Source organism: Eulemur rufifrons, chromosome 10 (assembly GCF_041146395.1).
Source record: "Eulemur rufifrons isolate Redbay chromosome 10, OSU_ERuf_1, whole genome shotgun sequence".
NCBI lineage: Eukaryota > Metazoa > Chordata > Mammalia > Primates > Lemuridae > Eulemur > Eulemur rufifrons.
In genome coordinates this window covers 34,409,925-34,429,432 of record NC_090992.1, presented here as the reverse complement: position 1 = coordinate 34,429,432, position 19,508 = coordinate 34,409,925, and the positions used below count along the sequence as shown (strand labels likewise).

Genomic DNA, 19,508 nt, shown 5'->3' with positions numbered 1-19,508 from the left:
CTTTGACCCTATAAAAGGCATTTTCCAGAAAGTTGCCCCAAATTGAAGAGCTATGAAGGGCCTTAAATGTCTAGCTGGAGACTATGAGTTTGATGTAGTAAAGAGTAAGGAGTCACCAAAGATTCTCAGCAAGATAAACGATATTCCTAAAATCATGTTTGAAAAAGCGATTCTGCCATCTTTGTCCTGGGGTATGTTCATATATGTCATGAATAAAGAAAATCTGACCTTACAAAGCAGTTAAGTAAGGAAAGTCAGGGATCAGGAAAGGAGCTTTATACTAAAAAAGTCATTGTTCTCTATTTTGCCAACTCTCCCAGTACCTTTAGAATGCTTATAACCTTCCAAGATTTAATCTGTACACTTCTCAGGACCATGTATTATATATTCACATAAGAGGTGTGCTGTGTTTTATGGCAACTGACAGGTTGTTGCTGAAATCCATCGTGATCATATCTTTTTCTTTCTTTTCTTTTTTGAATAGTTTCAAACACATTTTCCCCTTTAAGAAGGTTCTGCTATTTGTAGGGGGGAAAATCCTCATGCTTTTTATAAGCTGCTTATTCTCATAACACAGATTAACTTCACAGCACATAAAGAGAATACTGGAAAACCCTTGCATGATTAAATGTGTCCCTAGAGGATTAAGTTCTTCCACATATTTTTAAGCCTGTGCTATTAATAATGTTTGAGCATTAAACTTTCTGTACATCCTGATTATGAGGGAGGCCTTTTCTTCATTCTGCCCTGGCTGTTAGTTTTCCACTGTCAGATTTGTAGTACTATAAAATTATCTGTGGAAACATGGGCTTAAAATCTGAAAGTTTAACTAAAGTCCAACAAAGTATCATATCTGGAATTATTCCAATTTGTCTTCAAAGATTTTGTCCATTTTTCAAACTAATTTCTTCTTTTATCTGACTGGAAACTTGGCAAAAAGCATCTATTTATAAGCATAACTCAGAGATATTGTGGGTTTGGTTCCAGACCACCATGATAAAATGAGTCACATGAATTTTTTGGTTTCTCAGTACATATAGAAGTTATGTTTATACTATACTGTAGTCTATTAAGTTTGCAATAGCATTATGTCTAAGAAAAACGTGTATACCTTAATTTAAAAAACACTTTATTAGGCCGGGTGCAGTGGCTCATGCCTGTAATCCTAGCACTCTGGGAGACCGAGGTGGGTGGATTGCTCCAGGTCAGGAGTTCGAGACCAGCCTGAGTAAGAGCGAGACCCCGTCTCTACTAAAAATAGAAAGAAATTATCTGGCCAACTAAAAATATATATGGAAAAAATTAGCCAGGCATGGTGGTTACATGCCTGTCGTCCCAGCTACTCGGGAGGCTGAGGCAGTAGGATCGCTTAAGCCGAGGAGTTTGAGGTTGCTGTGAGCTAGGCTGACGCCACGGCACTCACTCTAGCCTGGTCAACAAAGCGAGACTCTGTCTCAAAAAAATAAAATAAAATAAAATAAAAAATAAAAAACAGGCCGGACGTGGTGGCTCACGCCTGTAATCCTAGCACTCTGGGAGGCCAAGGTGGGCGGATCGTTTGAGCTCAGGAGTTCGAGACCAGCCTGAGCAAGAATGAGACCCCCTCTCTACTAAAAATAGAAAGAAATTATATGGACAACTAAAAAAATATATATAGAAAAATTAGCCGGGCATAGTGGCGCATGCCTGTAGTCCCAGCTACTCGGGAGGCTGAGACAGGAGGATCGCTTGAGCTCAGGAGTTTGAGGTTGCTGTGAGCTAGGCTGACGCCACGGCACTCACTCTAGCCTGGGCAACAGAGTGAGACTCTGTCTCAAAAAAAATAAATAAATAAAAAACACTTTATTGCTATAAATACTAGTGATCATCTGAGCCTTCAGCAGGTAATAATCTTTTCACTGATGGAGGGTCTGCCTTGAAGTTGATGGCTGCTGACTGATCAGGGTGATGGTTGCTGAAGGTTGGGGTGGCTGTGGCGATTTCTTAAAATAAGACAATGAAATTTGCTGCATTGATTGACTCTTCCTTTTACAAAAGATTTCTCTGTATCATGCAATGCTGTTTGATAGCGTTTTACGCTATCAGCTACCCACAGTAGAACTTCTTTCAAAATTGGTGTCGGTCCTCTCAAAACTTGCTGCTGCTTTATCAACTAAATTTATGTTACATTCTAGATCGTGTCATTTCAACACTGTTCACAGCATCTTTACCTGGAGTAGATTCCATCTCAAGAAACCATTTTCTTTGCTCATGCCTAAGAAGCAACTTCTCATCCATTGAAGTTTGATCATGAGATTGCAGCAATTCGGTCATATCTTCAGGCTCCACTTTGAATTCTAGTTCTCTTACTCTTTCTACCACATCTACAGTTACTTCCTCTTGAACCCCTCAAAGTCATCTATGAGGATTGGAATCAACTTCTTCCAAATTCCTGTTATTGTTGACACTTTGACCTCCTCCCATGAATCATGAATGTTCTTAAGACATCTAGAATGGTAAATCCTTTCCAGAAGGTTTTCAGGGTTTTTTTTGTTTGTTTGTTTTTTGTTTTGAGACAGAGTCTCACTCTGTTGCCCAGGCTAGAGTGCCGTGGCGTCAGCCTAGCTCGCAGCAACCTCAAACTCCTGGGCTCAAGGAATCCTTCTGCCTCAGCCTCCCAAGTAGCTGGGACTACAGGCATGCACCACCATGCCTGGCTAACTTTTTCTATATATTTTTAGTTGTCCCGTTAATTTCTTTCTATTTTTTAGTAGAGATGGGGTCTCACTTTTGCTCAGGCTGGTCTTGAACTCCTGACCTCGAGCGATCCTCCCGCCTCGGCCTCCCAGAGTGCTAGGATTACAGGCATGAGCCACTGCACCTGGCCAGTTTTCAGTTTGCTTTGCCTGGATCCATCAGTCCTCACTACCTATGGCAGCTACAGCCTTATGAAATGTATTTCCTAAATCAGGGGTCCCCAACCTATGGTGAGTTGTATAATTATTTCATTATATATTACAATATCATAGTAACAGAAATAAAGTGCACAATAAATGTAATACACATGAATCATACCAAAACAATTCCCCGGTCCATGGAAAAATTGTCTTCCATGAAAATGGGTCGCTGGTGCCAAAAAGGTTGGGGACTGCTGTCTTAAATAATAAGACTCGAAAGTCAAAATTACTCCTTACCAATAGGCTGCAGAATAGATGTTGGGTTGGCAAGCATGAAAGCAACATTTATCTCCTTATATATCTCCATCAAAGCTCTTGGGTGTCTAGGTGCGTTGTCAATGTGCTGTAATGTTTTGAAAGGAATCTTTGTTTAGAGACAGGTCTCAACAGTGGGCCTAAAATATTCAATAAACCGTGCTGTAAACAGATGTACTGTCATCCAGGCCTTGGTGTTTCATTTATAGAGCACAGGCAGAGTAGATTTAGCATTTTTAAGAGCCCTAGGATTTTTGGAATAGTAAATGAGCATTGGCTTCAACTTCAAGTCACCAGCTGCATCAGCCCCTAACAAGAGAAAGTTAAGCCTGTCCTTTAAAGTTTTGAAGCCAGGCACTGACTTCTCCTCTGTAGCTATGAAAGTCCTAGGTGGCATCTTCTTCCAATAGAAGGCTGTTTTGTCTGCATTGAAAATCTCATGTTTAGTATGGCCACCTTCACCAGTGATCTTAGCTAGATCTTCTGATAACTTGCTGCAGCTTCTGCATCAGCACTTGCTGCTTCACCTTGCATGTTTATGTTACGGAGATGACTTCTTTCCTTAAACCTCATCAGCCAACCTCTGCTAGCTTCAGTCTTTTCTCCTGCACCTTCCCCACCTGTCTCAGCCTTCATAGAATTGAAGAGAATTAGGGCCTTGCACTGGATCAGGCTTTGGCTTAAGGGAATGCTGTGGCTGGTTTGATCTATCCAGACCACTAAAACTTTCTCCATACCAGAAATAAGGCTGTTCTGCTTTCTTACCATTCATGTGTTCACTGGAGTAGCACTTTTAATTTCCTTCAAGAACTTTTCCTTTGCCTTCACAATTTGGCTGTTTGGCACAAGAGGCCTAACTTTCAGTCTATCTCAGCTTTCTACATGCCTTTCTCACTAAGCTTAATGATAATTTCTAGCTTTTAAGTTAAAGTGAGAGATGTGTGACTTTTCCTTTCACTTGAACACTTAGAGGCCATTGTAGGGTTATTATTTGGCCTGATTTCAATAGTGTTCTGTCTCAGGGAATAGGGAGGCCCAAGGAGAGGGAGAGAGACAGGGGAATGGCTGGTTGGTGGAGCAGTCAGAACACACAAATTTATCTAAGCTTGCCATCTTACATAGGTGCAGTTTGTGGAACCTTACAACAATTAAAATAGTGACAGCAAAGATCACCACAGCAGATATAATAATAATGGAAAAGTTTGAAATACTGCAAAAATTACCAAAACGTGACACAGAGACAGAAAGTGGGGACATGCTGTTGGAACGATGGCATCGATAGCCTTGCTCAACTCAGGGTTACCACAAACCTTGAACTTGTTACAAAAAGAAAAAATAGCATCTGTAAAGCATAACAAAGTGAACTTAGGGGTTCTGAGCTTAGGAGTTCTCTTAGAAATAAATGATCACTAAACATAGTATTTACCATTTTGAAAAAGATCATTTAATTTCCATGTACATTTTTCCTGAGATAACATTCCAATTTGTAAGGAAACTCATTATTACTGAGGGATTTGGTTATTTGTCAAATGCCTTATTATCCAGGCATTGAGTTGTCAAATTAATTTCCTGTGGCTGATCAGCCTAGACTTTGTATGTGCCCAGGGGCATAATGATCCCCTGGTCAGCTCTCCAGGAATCCCAGTCTGTCTGACTCCACCAGCCTGTGGGGGTCTTTCCTTACCAGCCAAGGCTCATCCTCAGTCCGTCCCTTCGTTGGCATTCACCAGCCCTTCAGTTTCTCTGACCTTGTATTTTTTACCCCTATCCTGCCAGTCCCCAAGCTTAGATGGGTCCTGAAGTATATACTCCTGTACAATTCCCTCTCTCTCTCTCTCTCTCTTTCTCTCTACTTTTTTAAACACAAATACTATACACACAGTGTGGATATTGCTTTAATATATTGCTGTCTTGGAAATCAGTTCCTATCAGTGCTGTAGACCTGCCTCTCTTTTAATAGACACAAAAATGCAATTGATTGTAAATATCATAATTTAATCAGTCCCCTATTAAGGGGTGGTGCTGGCTAATATTTTGTTGCTGCAAACAGTGTTTCAATGAGTGTCCTTAAAACATCAGTCTTTGTGCCCACATGTAACTATATCTGTATGAAAAGTCTTAGAAGTGGAATTGCTGTATTGAAGGGTTCATACATGTTCATTTCTGAAAGGAGAAATTTTTTTCTATTAGTATTTCTTGTATTATTATTCCTCTAGTCTATTTATTCATGTGTCATTGATTTCTTAGATTTGTCTTTAATGTCTGCCATCTTTTTAAAATATTCATCTCTTTATCTTTTTCTTCTGAGTTCTGGGAGAACTTTGAGGCATCTTGGTTCACTGTTTTTGCTTTCTACAATTCACAGTTCCTGAGATCACTGAATTCCTAAATTTGATAATCATTGTTTGCATCTAAGAACTCTTTACTGTTCTCATATTGTTCCCTTGTCAGGACTACTGGCCTTTTATCTTTTAATCTATTGAAGGATAACATATAATTTATATAAAAAAAGTATACAAAAAAATAAAAAAAATCTTAATGAAATGTTCAACTTGAACTCTCAAAAAATACATGTTCCATAACCAACACTCAGATAAAGCAACAAAAAATGCCAGCACCCTAGACTGTCCCTTGGGCTCCCTTACTATTATAATCTCTCCCTGAGTAACCGCTATCTTGACTTCTAACAACACAGATTGATTTTGCCTGTTTTCTTTTAACTTTATATAAATGTAATTATACAGTACATGCTGCTTATCCCTTCTTTTGTGAACACATTATGTTTTTTGAATGTAGTTTGTTCTCATTGCTGTATAACATTCCTTAGCATGAATATAAAATTCATTTATTCATTCTACTGTTGATGGACACTTCAGTGGTTTCCTGTTTGAGGTTATCATGAATAGTGCTGCTGTGGACACTTTTGTGTCTTCTGATGCACATATATACATGTTTGTTGGGAGTATATATTGAAGAGTAGAACTGCTGGATCATAGGGCATGTAAATGTTAAATTTTTTTTTTTTTTTGAAACAGAGTCTCGCTCTGTTGCCTGGGCTAGAGTGAGTGCCGTGGCGTCAGCCTAGCTCACAGCAACCTCAAACTCCTGGGCTCAAGCGATCCTCCTGCCTCAGCCTCCCGAGTAGCTGGGACTACAGGCATGTGCCACCATGCCCGGCTAATTTTTTCTATATATATTTTTAGCTGTCCAGATCATTTCTTTCTATTTTTAGTAGAGACAGGGGTCTCGCTCTTGCTCAGGCTGGTCTCAAACTCCTGACCTTGAGCGATCCTCCCGCCTCGGCCTCCCAGAGCGCTAGGATTACAGGCGTGAGCCACCACACCTGGCCTGTAAATGTTAAATTCTAAAGCAATAATTTTGTACTTCTGTGACGGTCCTGGTTCTTCCACATCCTTGCCAGCAGTTGGTATTTTTTGCCTTTTTCATTTTAGCCTTTTTGGTAGGTATGAAGTACTATTTCATTGTGGTTTTAGTTTTCATTTCTCTGACCACTTGTGACATTGAGCACATTTTGAAGTTTATTGGCCATTTGGATACCCTCTTTTGTGAAGTGTCTGTTGAAATTTATTTTTCCATTTTAGAATTATTTTTAAAAATACATTTGGCCGAGGCAGGTGGATTGTTTGAGCTCAGGAGTTCGAGACCAGCCTGAGCAAGAGCGAGACCCCCTCTCTACTAAAAATAGAAAGAAATTATATGGACAGCTAAAAATATATACAGAAAAAATTAGCCGAGCATGGTGGCGCATGCCTGTAGTCCCAGCTACTCGGGAGGCTGAGGCAGGAGGATTGCTTAAGCCCAGGAGTTTGAGGTTGCTGTGAGCTAGGCTGACGCCACGGCACTCACTCTAGCCCAGGCAACAGAGCGAGACTCTGTCTCAAAAAAAAAAAAAAAAAAACATTTGGCTAGCTGGTAGGTCACATTTGTGACAAAATCTTTTGTCCCTCCCTTTCCCTTTATCCTTTTAAATTTTTTCTTGCTTCTTCTCTCACCTGCTGTTTTTCTAACAAGTGAACTTTAGAACCAGTAACTAACCTTAACTCTTCTAGAATTTTTAATGAATTTGCATGGAGTAAGTTTATTTTATTTGGGAATGTGCTTTAAAGATTATTTTATTTGGGAAAAATTGGCATCTGAACTGGAAGATGTCCTTCTTAGAAAAGTATATAAATACTAAGCCCTCCCAGTTTTCTGCCCAGCAGGTTGCATTTTTTTCCAGACTGTATTATCATCCCCATATTTAATTCTCATTTTCATTTTTGACAAGTGCTTGCTAGAAGCAAAAGTCTTTTAATATGCATTTCAAATCCACAACCTTCTTAAAAATATAAATATTTTACAGGTTCTTGATCAATATGAACAAGAAGGATTTAATTTCCTCGCCAAGGTGTTTAATTCTTCACATTCCTTCTTAGAAGATTTGACTGGTCTTACATTGCTGCATCAGGAGACCCAAGCTGCTGAGGTAAGAACAAAACAAACTTTCTGTACTGAGGACTGATATGTTTCAAACCTATTTATATTCAGCATTATGGAAAAGGAAGAAAGCAATTTTTAAATTTTTTTTTCTGCTTAGAGCAAATATAGCTAAATAAGTCTGCTGGATATCAGAGAACAAAGAACCTTCAGCAATTGCCATACGCTATTGTGTGTAGGTTACTGTCCAATAGGTGCCTAATGCACAAAATTACTGATAAAGGAAGTACAGGCTATTGATTGCCAAGTACCTCTTGTCCTTACTGAAGATCTGCATGTGCATATGGCCATTGGAGAACTGGCATTAATGTCCGTATATCAAAAAGAAAGTCAGTAAAGACATTGAACTCTGGCCACATTCTTAAGAAAGAACACATTGGACTCTAGGCCATGTTCTTCAGAAAGAACGTGCCTAGCTTATATTTCATAATTTGATCAGTCTTCTTAGGCCACTGAACCCCACCATGAAATGGCTTCCCCAGTCACAACCTGAAAGAGTTACTCTTTCTCAGCTAGAATATCTTACAGATCTTAATGTCCTGGGTCATTGCATCGTCTTTTTTAAAGACTGAGTTTTAAAAATAGATTATCGTTTTGTTTTTTTCAAATGCTTACTGTTCTTAGAAATGGGATTGCTGTGTATGGTGGTAGAGCTATTCGAGTCACTTGGCAAAATGTACAATTCCTCCAAATGGATAAGTGGGATTTATATGAAATCAAATCAACATCTTTTCCCTTAGTTACCTGGGTGAAGAAGCTGTTAGAAATGTGACTTATGGAGTGTTTCTACAAGCTATGTAAGGAAAACCTTCACTGCTTGTGTTCTGCAGGGGTGGTACGCTTGCAAAGTTGCCGTTAGTCCTGTTCATGGATAAACTCCCCCATAGGTTGTGCATCCTCACCACTGGGGAAGGTCCCAAGTTGTCAGTAAATAGATGGCCTGGCTCAATACTGGACCAGCCAGTGGTAAAAGGGCTGTTGTTTGGAGAGGTAGAGCTAACACTGAGTATAGAAAAACCATGTGGAAATACCAGAGTCAAACCCCTTGGAGCTTTTAGAAGATTGGGATAAACTTTTTAGGCACTCCAGGGTGGCAGGATAGTACATCTCTAATGCTAGACTTAGAACCCAAGCCAGTTCTTCTTTAACTTGCTTTAATGCCCTCCGGGCATTAAACAGATACAATCTTCCACTTATGGCCAGTACTTGGAACCACAGGGAATCTCCTATGGTCAGTTTCAGGAGATGAATTTATCTCTATAGAACTTTGAGATTTACCCCCACCCCCAGAATTTTGATTGAGTTCCCAGACAGGGTTCAGAACACCATTTTGATTGCCTGCCATATTGTCTTTTGAGCAGTGCTATTCAGCCTGATGGTGTGGGATGAGTAACTTATAGATTTTTGCAACCATGCAGTCATTTGATGAGATGGCTTGGGGAAGCTTAGCTACTTAGCTGAAATAATTTACATGGTTCTCCTTAGTTGGCCAGAAGAGTTGTAACTTGAAATTGACCCCATATTTCACTCTTTACAACAGAACAGATACTAGGATAATGGGCAGATTCCTTAATTTAACTTGGTAATGTTTTGCATTTTAGTTGACCAAACATTCATGGCTTTTTTGAAGACTCAAGAGAAGGAAGGGGAAGTTTAAGAGAAAAATAGATGGTGGGGCAGAAGGGAGTATGGTTTCATCCACAAGTCTGAGTTTTCTTTTTGAATTTTCCTCCATTGAATTATATGTATAGTTTTGGAATCATAAGCCACACATCAAATTTTAGATTAGAGATGGTAAACTAGCTGGCCTGTGAGCCAGCTATGGGTTGCAGGTGTGTTGTTTTTGGCCTGCTGTCTGTGTTAAATTTTAAATAAAGCCAACATTTAAAAATCATGAGTTTTACATAAAAGTCTGAATTTTCCCATTTCCAACTTCTTTGAAAAATCAGATCTGGCAACTCCAGACCTGCATTCCTTAATAGTGATGGTTAACTGGAGCTGAGAAGCAAATTTCATAGATAAATAATGCACTTGATACAAAATTTGAAGGTGTAAAAAATATTCTGTGAAAAGTAAGTCTTCCTTCTACACCTACCTGTCCCTTAGCTGCACGGTTCCCTTCCTGGAGACAAACACTATTGTGAGATTCTTGCCCAGAGATATTCTTTTTTTTTTTTTTTTTTTTTTTTTGAGACAGAGTCTCACTCTGTTGCCCAGGCTAGAGTGAGTGCCGTGGCGTCAGCCTAGCTCACAGCAACCTCAAACTCCTGAGCTCAAGCGATCCTCCTGTCTCAGCCTCCCGAGTAGCTGGGACTACAGGCAGGCGCCACCATGCCCGGCTAATTTTTTCTATATATATTTTTAGCTGTCCATATAATTTCTTTCTATTTTTTAGTAGAGGTGGGGTCTCGCTCTTGCTCAGGCTGGTCTCGAACTCCTGAGCTCAAATGATCCGCCCACCTCGGCCTCCCAGAGTGCTAGGATTACAGGCGTGAGCCACCGCGCCCGGCCCCAGAGATATTCTTTAGGTGATATTCTCCACTTAGGTGATTCTCTTCAGTTGATGACCATTATAGGTGTTTGCGTTTGTAACCTCAGTCTTAGAAAAGGGTCATTATTTCTCTTACCTCTAAATAGGACCATGTTTTAAGATAAGGTCTAAAATGCAGTACTCACTGGAAGACCTCATAGCAGCAAAAATTATCATCTTGCCTACATCATTTTGTATGACTTTGAAAAGTGTGTGTGTGTATAAGCAATATAAACATGTATATGTTTATATACACATCAAAGTATACATGTTTGTGTAAAGGTGTTTTGATTTATGTGCTGATTCCCAGTGCATTTACAGATGTTCAGTAATAAAAATGTAAAATTCTGCATTTGACATAGAAAGGTTTATTTATTTTAGCAACACAGTCAAGATAACTGTTTTCATCAGTCAACATTGAAATTGGAAAAGATTCAACTAGATAATTATATGTGACAGTATCATTCTATATCTTATTTATAAAATATGTATTTTTTTAAAAAAGTTTACTGAATGTCTTTTGAAAATTTAATACCAAACACTATGCTAATAACTGATTACAGAAGTTAATGAGACACTGACCCTCATGGGCTCATAATCCAGTATGAGAAGCTGAGATGTAAATAGTGAGCTCTAATATCAGCAAAAATGTTTTAGTTATTTATAAAGTGCTTAGAGAGCAGTTACTTCTGCCCAGGAGAGCAGGGATGTCAAAGAAGGCTTCACAGGAAGAGAACAAGTATTTCAATTAGTTTTAAAGGATGAGTAGGGTGTTTTTAAAAATAAAAGTTGGGGTCAAGTGCAGTGGTTCACGCCTATAATGTCAGCACTTTGGGAGACCAAGGCTGGAGGATCACTTGAGACCAGGAGTTTAAGACCAACCTAAGGCAACATAGTGAGACCCTGTCTCTACAAAAAGTTAAAAAAAAAAAAAAAAAGCTTAGCAGGATGGGATGGCACACTTCTGTAGCCCTAGCTACTCCAAAGGCTGAGAGGCTGAGGCAGGTGGATCACTTGAGCCCAGGAGTTCGAGGCTGCAGAGAGCTATGATCGCACCACTGCGCTGAAGCCTGGGCAGCAGAGCAAGAACCTGTCTCTACCAAATAAAAAAAAAAGTTGAATTTTGGCAGAGGAAGAGTAGAGAAGGGGAGGGCAAGAGGCGTAGGGCATTCTAAACTGAACGAAGATCTCCAAGGCCAAGAGTCTTTAGTGTGTCATTCAAAATCAAGTAGTCTGATGTGGTAGCCAGAGTTACCTGAAATCAAGATAATGTTTTTTAAATAACAGCTTTATTGAGTTATAATTCACATACTATAATTATGAACACACCATTTTAAAGTGTACAATTCAATGGTGGTTAGTACTTTCAGAGTCGTGCAACATTACCACTCTTTCTAAGTTTTAGAACATTTTCATTACCCCCGAAACAAACTCTATACCTGTTAATTGGTATCGTCCTTCTTCTATCCCCTGGGGACCACTAATCTACTTCCTGTCTATATGGATTTGCCTATTCTGGACACATCACATAAATGGAATAATACATGACCCTTTGTGTCTGACATCTTTATGATTTTAAGGTTCATCCATGTTGTAGTAAGGTCATAGTTGTTTACTTAAAGAAAAAAGTTTTGATGCTATTAAAGTTTTCCATATTCTTTAGCACTTGTGGTCTGTCTCCCCCAAATACCGTTTGAGTGCAAAGCCAATCCTACTGGGGACTGGCACATAATAATGGAGTAGAAGATATATCGAAGATAGAATCATCCAGATTTAGTGAGATTGACAAATGCAACCCAATTTTTATACCCATCCCCTATCCATTACCAAAACCCCAAAATGATTTTAATCTAGGTTACTGGCATAATTATATTGCTATTGAGATTAGCAGGCAAATTACCAAGTGAGTTTTTATCGGAGGAGGGGTCAAGGTGCAAGATGCAGAGTGGGTACTGGGAGCCCAGACTTACAAAGATGAGTTTGCTCTGGGGGGTAATGATTTTGAGGTGATGGGATAAGTGACTGAAAATGACTGGATGGCATTGGAGATGGAATGGAGATGGAGCTTGGAGAAAAAGAACAGCGCTGGTAAATTGACATTGCCAGATAAAGGAGAATTATCCTTTTCCATTTAGCACAATGAGGAGAGGCTTGAGAACTAGGATGCAATAAAAAAAAAAAATTTAAATGAAAAATGTGCATGGTAGATTAATTTTATCTGAAGTTACAGATTAAAAATTTTAAATACTTGCCACATAAATGCCATTTGCCTTTGCTAACATTATATTCCATAACAAAGGGGACTTGGACAGCTACCCATATTCTTTGTATATAACCCTTCTGGCTGCCAAATTATAGTTACATTCTGCCCATGGAGGATTAGAAGGCCCCAAGGAGAAAAGGGCCCACTCAGCCTCCTACCCTCTTAAAATGGTACCATGTGAATTAGGGAATTTTGCATAAAGTTCTGACCTTTATTATCAAGGCTCTTACTGAGAATGGGTTTGGATACTTGGAGACTGACCCTGATTTCCTAATTCCTCCTATACTTCTATTTATGCTACTTGGAACCCAAGCAAACAAGCTTAAAGTTGATGAACAACAAGGTGTCTAAGTTGCAGAGCTGTTGAGGTTCTCACCAAATATTTTGTAAATTGCTGCATTTGTTGAAGAAAGGGTCAGTCTAATCAAACATATGAATGCCTTGGCCATGTTTCATAAAATTTGCTATGACTTATCTTCTTAGGGTTTTCATCCTATGAATAGAATAAGTTTCAGTCCACATGTATTTATTTTGTTCCAACTGAGGGTTCAAAGTGAGAAATACCAAGATATTTTCCAATTCAATCTAACTAAAGAGAAGACTGATTCATAAGAGGGTTAATAAAACAAGCTATATTGGTATATCCTTGAGAAATTCAAATTCCCAAACCCCATAACCCAACTTCCGTGAAATACTTCATTCTTATTCATGAAAATTTGCAAGTTCCCTGATTCCAGGATTAATTTTAGGCTGTCTTATTCCCTTGCCTTGACTGTAATCAGTATTGAATGCTGAACCATGTAGTTATGATTTCAGGGCTGCAGTTACAGTGCTCCATTAATATAATTTGCGTTTTTTTTAAGTTTTTGCTAAACAGGACTTCCTTTCTGCAGATTTTGGGGATTGATGAATGGTCATTAAAAAAGTTTAGCAACAACTATAACATAGGCTGTGAAATCATAAACAGGCCAGCAGAAATGAACAGGGCTGAGCTGATGGCTTGATTCCAAACTAAAATTCAGATCCTGACTCATCCACTATAGAACTCAGAATTCTAGAAAATAAAATGCCCATTTCTTTCATAGCAGAAGAGTCATATGAAAAACATTATGGTCATGTGATATGACTTCATTGGCACAGCAATTTACTATTCAGCAAAGTAAATAACACAATTAACAAGTGTTTCTGCTGAGCCTTTTGCACTTACACTGGGTTTTTGGCCTCTCCCCCTCACAGCTGGTTTTGATTTTGTTCCTGTGGAATATTTTTTTGTTTTGTTTTGTATTTAACAACAGTCAGATATTTATGTACAGCTTCATCAAGAGCCTCTGATGACAAATATGCCTTTAGAGGCCAGTCGAAGCTGTGGGAAACCCCCGTGTCAGCACTCAGACCTGTTTCCAATGGAGAGAAATCGCTCTGGGGACTGAGCTAGCCTGATCATGAAGCCAGTTCCCTTTTCCCAGAGCCTTCTGCTAGCTAACTTCCAACCTGCGCTGGCCATCCTGGGACTGTGCCCTGCCTTGATTTTTCCTCATGAAGCAATCCCTCAAGACTCAGCCTTGGCCTCTCTCCTAAGTGAGGGAGGAAAGGCAGAAACAGGCAGAAAGCCATTTGATTCTTAGATTGGAAACCAGAGCCTGGTTTTTGAAATAGAGCTTGGCAGTATCTCCTTTAGAACTCACTTTATAAAATTTGTTCCTTTTATTTGCTGTCAGCGTTATCTACATGGATTTGAAATGTTTAAATAAATTGGTATTAGGGAAGGATCCAACTGGAGAATAGACAATGAAGTTTGGGCAGAGTTCTCCACCCTTCAAAAAAGAAGTCTTGGATGGTATAATCCACTTAGAAGTGTATGGGAGAGAGAGAAGGGGGAAGATCATAAATGCTAAAAGCAAAGTAAAGACAGCTAACATTAAGAAATAGAACATGGGAACCGAGTCCTGAAATTTTAGTCCTGGTTCTCGTGAGTAACCTTGAATGAGAACTTCAGTGTTTTGTGCCTGTTACCCTGCTTAAAATGAGGGGATTGAACCATATGTGAGACCCTTTTTAGCTCTACTAATTCAGTGTTTTTGATTCAAATATACCAGGTATAACCAAGAAAGAAAAAGATGGTCCTGCTTTATATTAAAATGTTTAAAAATGTAACAAAGCGATTACCTTTTATACATTTTATAAATATTCTTTGATATCTATTATATCTGGCTGCCATTGCTCGAAACATTTCTGGACACATTCTTTTGAGATTTAGATCTATTTTGAGCCTTAATAAAACATTTCTCATACTTCGTATTGATTGGCGTGTGTAGAGGGACATATAAATCCAACATGGTACAATCCAGCCTAATAACTTGCCTCATTCTATGGACTTGGCACCCAGGATTTTTGGCTCCTTAATAAACTCAAGTCCACCCTGGCCATAATTCCATATGTTCATGAAACACACCACTAACCACCTCTCAGTACAGCTTCCAAAGATGAGCTCCAAAACCCCTCATTTTAAGTAATGGCAGCATCCTTAGAAGGTTGAATGTATAATATCTGAGGAGTTTCTTTAAAAATCAGCCATTTTACACTGTAATACTCAGAGTGTGTGAGTAGCCAGAACTCTGGCCTGCGCAGAAGGTCTGAGTTCATATCCCGGCTCCAACATATAGCCAAGACTCCTGTGTTCTGCTGTGTGGGTTGTGCCAGGCAGGACCATGTGCAGTGGCCCTGTGTGAGACTTTGGGTCATTTACTTAACTTCATTGGGCTTCATTTTCATCATTTTGTAGACTGGGATTAATGACTCCTACTCACAATTACCATGAGCATTATATAAGAAAGCACCTAACAAAAGAAAAAATAGGCAAAGGGGACTACATCAAAATTTAAAACTTTGTGCTTTCAAGAATGCAAAAAGGCAGGCCACAGAATGAGAGAAAATAACTTTTTGTAAATCATATATCTGATAAGGGACTGGTATCCAGAATATATAGGGAACACTTACAACTCAATAATATAAAGACATATGACTCAGTTAAAGATGGACAATGGATTTGAATAAACATTTCTCCAAAGAGATACACAGATGTCCGGTAATCACATGAAAGGTGTTCAAAACCATCAGGGAAATGCAAATCAAAACTTTGATGAGATACCAGTTAATACCCAACAAGATGGCTATAATCAAAAAGATAGACCATAGCAAGTGTTGACAAGGATATAGAGAAATTGGAACCCTCATACACTATTAGTGGGAATGTAAAATTGTGCAGCCACTTTGGGAAACAGTTTAGCAGTTCCTTAAAAAGTTAAACACAATTACCATATGGCCCAGGAATTCCATTCCTAGATATGCAGCCAAGAGAAATGGAAACGTGCACACACAAACTTGTGCACAAGTGCGTATAACACCGTTATCTATTCATAATCGTCGAAAAGTGGAGACAACCCAGATATCCATCACCTGATGAATGGATGAATACAATGTGAATATTACACTGGAATAATAATGGAATATTAGGCAGTAAAAACGAAAGAACTACTGATACATGTTGCAATGTGGATGAACGTTGAAAACATAATACTAAGTGAAAGAAGCCAGTCACAAAAGGCTACATACATAGTAGGATTTCATATATGAACTATCCAGAATTTTAAAATCTGTAGAGTTGGAAAGCAGATTAATGGTTGCCAGACTGTGGGGGTGGCATTTAGGGGAAAAGGAGGAGGGGCTGCTCACAGGGGAGGGTTTCTTTTTGAGGTGATGAAATGTTCTAATCTTAGCGATAATGGTTACACAACTGTGAAATACTAAAACCGTTGAATTGTGCATTTTAAATGGATGAATTGTATGGTGTGTGAATCATGTATCAATACAGATGTTTAAGAGAGTGCAAGGAAGCGTATAGCCCTTATGCACATAGTTGGGGCACTTCTTCTTTCTCTCCTCTTCTTTCTCTGGCTCTCAGCATGCAGAGAGATGGATTTTCTGTCTGTGACAGGCTGTCATAGGGTGTTGGTTCATTGTTCATGGGAATGAATTTTGTGTAGATTATGATAAGGATCTCTTCCATTTTTATTGTGCTTCAGTTTTCAAAGCAATAATCTCTGCTCACCTTGTTTAACCCTTTTTGTACTATGGGTAGCCTCTAATCCTGGGGAGAAATACGGAAGGGGCCCAGATGCCTCCCTTGAGTGCTTCTGGGAGGGGAGAGAATTTCGGGATGTCAGCCATAGCCATGGAAAATATCACAGATGGAGGGGTTAGGGGAAGATGAGAGTGCTTTGCTATCTATTTTTGTAAGTTTAAGCAAGTATTTGGAAGATCCAAATCCCAATTTGAGTCTGAATTTTTAAAATTTCCCTCTTTACCCCAGGATTTCCCCCCCCACCCTCCCTGCCGCCAAAAGTCTTTTGAGTTTGAAAATTCTCAAACGTGCAGTAAAGTTGAATGAAAAGTACAGTGGACTTCCATATGTTTTCTATCTGGATTCAACAATTAACATTTTGCCACACTTGGTTTCTCTCTCTCTGAATGCATGCATGCCCACACGCGCCTCCCTCAGCGTGACATCATGTCACATACACACTTGCACATTTGTGTGCTGAGCCATTTGAAGGCAAATTCCATATACAGAGATACCTCATCCCTAAATTTATAGCATGAATCTGCTAAAATATGGACATTCTTCAATGTAAACAGTATCAACAGAGAACAATGAACAATAATTCTATAATACCACCTAAAATCCAGTACATGTCCCAGTTTTCCCGGTAGTTCACAGGATTTTAAACCATTGTTTGCTTTTTTCTGAAGTTGGTAACTTTACACTTAGAGTTTTTTCCAGTAATACTTAAGCACTGGTCACTTGGTATATAAACTTAAGTGTATCTGTTCAACTCCCTTGACACCCTGGTCCTCTTCTCTACATGAGGAGACCGTTATTATTTTATTAGGCAACATGCCCCGAGGTCCTGTTGCTCCAGGCAGCCCTCTTCCAGCTGAGCTGCTTCTCTGGGAATCTCCCGGGCATCCTGGTCTGACGGGACAGCCCTAGGAGCCAGCCAGCCCTGAGCCAGGTTCCTGCCCACCCTTTATCCAGGGTCCCTAGTGCCGGAGGCTTTTGAGGAAGTAGGAATGGGACTGTGAAAGCTATTTTCAGTGTTTTGAAAAGCCAAGCAGAAATAAAACACTTAAGACTGGAGAAGATTACATTGGCCAACTAATCAAGATTTTTTGGTTTTTAACCAAATTCTGTTGTCTCAGAGTGGAATGGCGTACTGGTTTGCCAGACTGCATCGGAAGCTCTGATTCACAGTTATGAATCCCTTTGAATTATTAAAACAATAAGATAAATTAGTGCATTTTGTTGGGTAGGAGGGGTTTTTCAAGATTAGTCTGTCAGAGAGAAAGTGAAAACTAAAGGAATTCTTGGAGATCAGGAAGTGGAGAGCTCTGGCCAGGGGTGCTGCTGCGCCCACTTCCTGACTTTGCATCAGCAGTGGAGGCTTCCCCGGGAGGTGTTCTTGCAGTTTGCCCTAAGGGCTGTATTTTTACAGCTGACCCTTCTCACTTGCAAACATAACAGCTGCTATGTGTTGAATTTGGGGGGTTTCCATATTGTGAGGCTGTAAAATGAAGTTGATTTTTGGTTCTGAGCTCTTAGTTTTGATCCATCTTGCTTCTCAGTTAGCTATGGGGGAGCGGGGAGGGAAGGGACTGTGAAATATCCTAAGGTGTGTATTTTTTAAAATTACATGTTGTTGATGTTTTGTCATGGCTTCTATCAGTCAACAAATATTTATCAACCCTTTGCCAAGTTCCTAGTGGTGTGGGAATCAAAGAGGTACAAGCCAGGCCTTCAGCAGACTGACGTGGTATAGATGGGGAGGTAGGATGGAAAAGTAACTGAGACTGGAGGGTGGTGGGTATGTACGTGGTTCAGTAAGTGCTGCAGGGTTTCAGGAGAATACGGTGCGAGAGGGGGCTCCAGGTAAGGGTTAGGCTTTGAACTGGGCCTTGAAGGTTGGAACTCCCAAGTGTAGGAGGGGAGAACAAGAGAAGGCATTCCAGAATGATCCACAGCATGACAGCATCCAAGATCTCTGGCGAAAAGTACCAAGACAGCTATAGCAACTAATGTTGACTACGTTATCTGTGATTTTTAGGCACCTTTGAACCTACCGTTTTGATGCCCACAAGATTGTTATGAGATGGATATAATCTCATTTTACGAGTGAGGTTGGTGAGGCTCAGAGAAGTGGATTAACTTAAGTTAATCGGACATTGTTAAACCTCGCTGTGCTCAGTTTTTGTCTACATCCTAAGGTTTACAATACACTTCATAAGCCTGGGAGCAGAGAGGAACATGATACAGGTGCATCCACCTTTATAGAGAGTATCTCTACTTTCATAGTGAGTAGTTTCCAAAAGCAGTTTTGCTTTTTGTCTATTTCCTTACAATGCATTCTCAGATCGTGTGACTTCTTTCTCTGTACATCCTGGGGCCGGGCCAGCCAGCATCACTGTGATTTCTTACTCTTAAACTGGCTTCTAATAAAATCTGTGGGGATGAGATTTTACTCGCTGAGGAACTTCTGGTTCCATCTCTACCATTAGGAAAGGAGTGCTGACAGATAGCTTCTTCCTTCCTGGCTTCTACTTTTCCCTAAATTGTAAAGGGAAATAAAGAATTGGCCCCCACTTGCTTTTATTCAGCTTCCAGTAAAAAAAAAAAAAAAAAAAATCAGTGTTAAGCTAGAAATATCTATATCTTATTGTTGCAGGACAAAATTATCGAGTTCCTAATTACAAATAAGTAAACTGCTATGGGAGGTTTTTTTTGTTTTAATTTGCTACTAAAAGTATTTGTGTTTATCCTACTTTAATCTACTTTGGGAGAGGCTATACCTAATTCTGCCTAGGATTTTATTTAAAAGAAATAAATTTGGCTTTAAAAAGGATTTTTAAAATATTTTACTTTCATAAAAGGCACACACAACATTTATGTTGTTCTGGTCTAGCTTCAGCTCTA

At 39.4% G+C, this 19,508-nt stretch overlaps 1 protein-coding gene across 2 annotated transcripts in view; it reads left to right on the top strand.

The window, feature by feature from the left end:
* ATG7 (autophagy related 7) overlaps positions 1–19,508 on the top strand; it is a 236,153-nt gene that overhangs the window by 127,296 nt on the left and 89,349 nt on the right. For both annotated transcript variants that reach the window (XM_069484422.1, XM_069484423.1), the window contains exon 18: positions 7,555–7,677. In XM_069484422.1, coding sequence (XP_069340523.1) covers positions 7,555–7,677 — 123 coding nt within the window. The remainder of the gene's footprint in view (positions 1–7,554; positions 7,678–19,508) is intronic.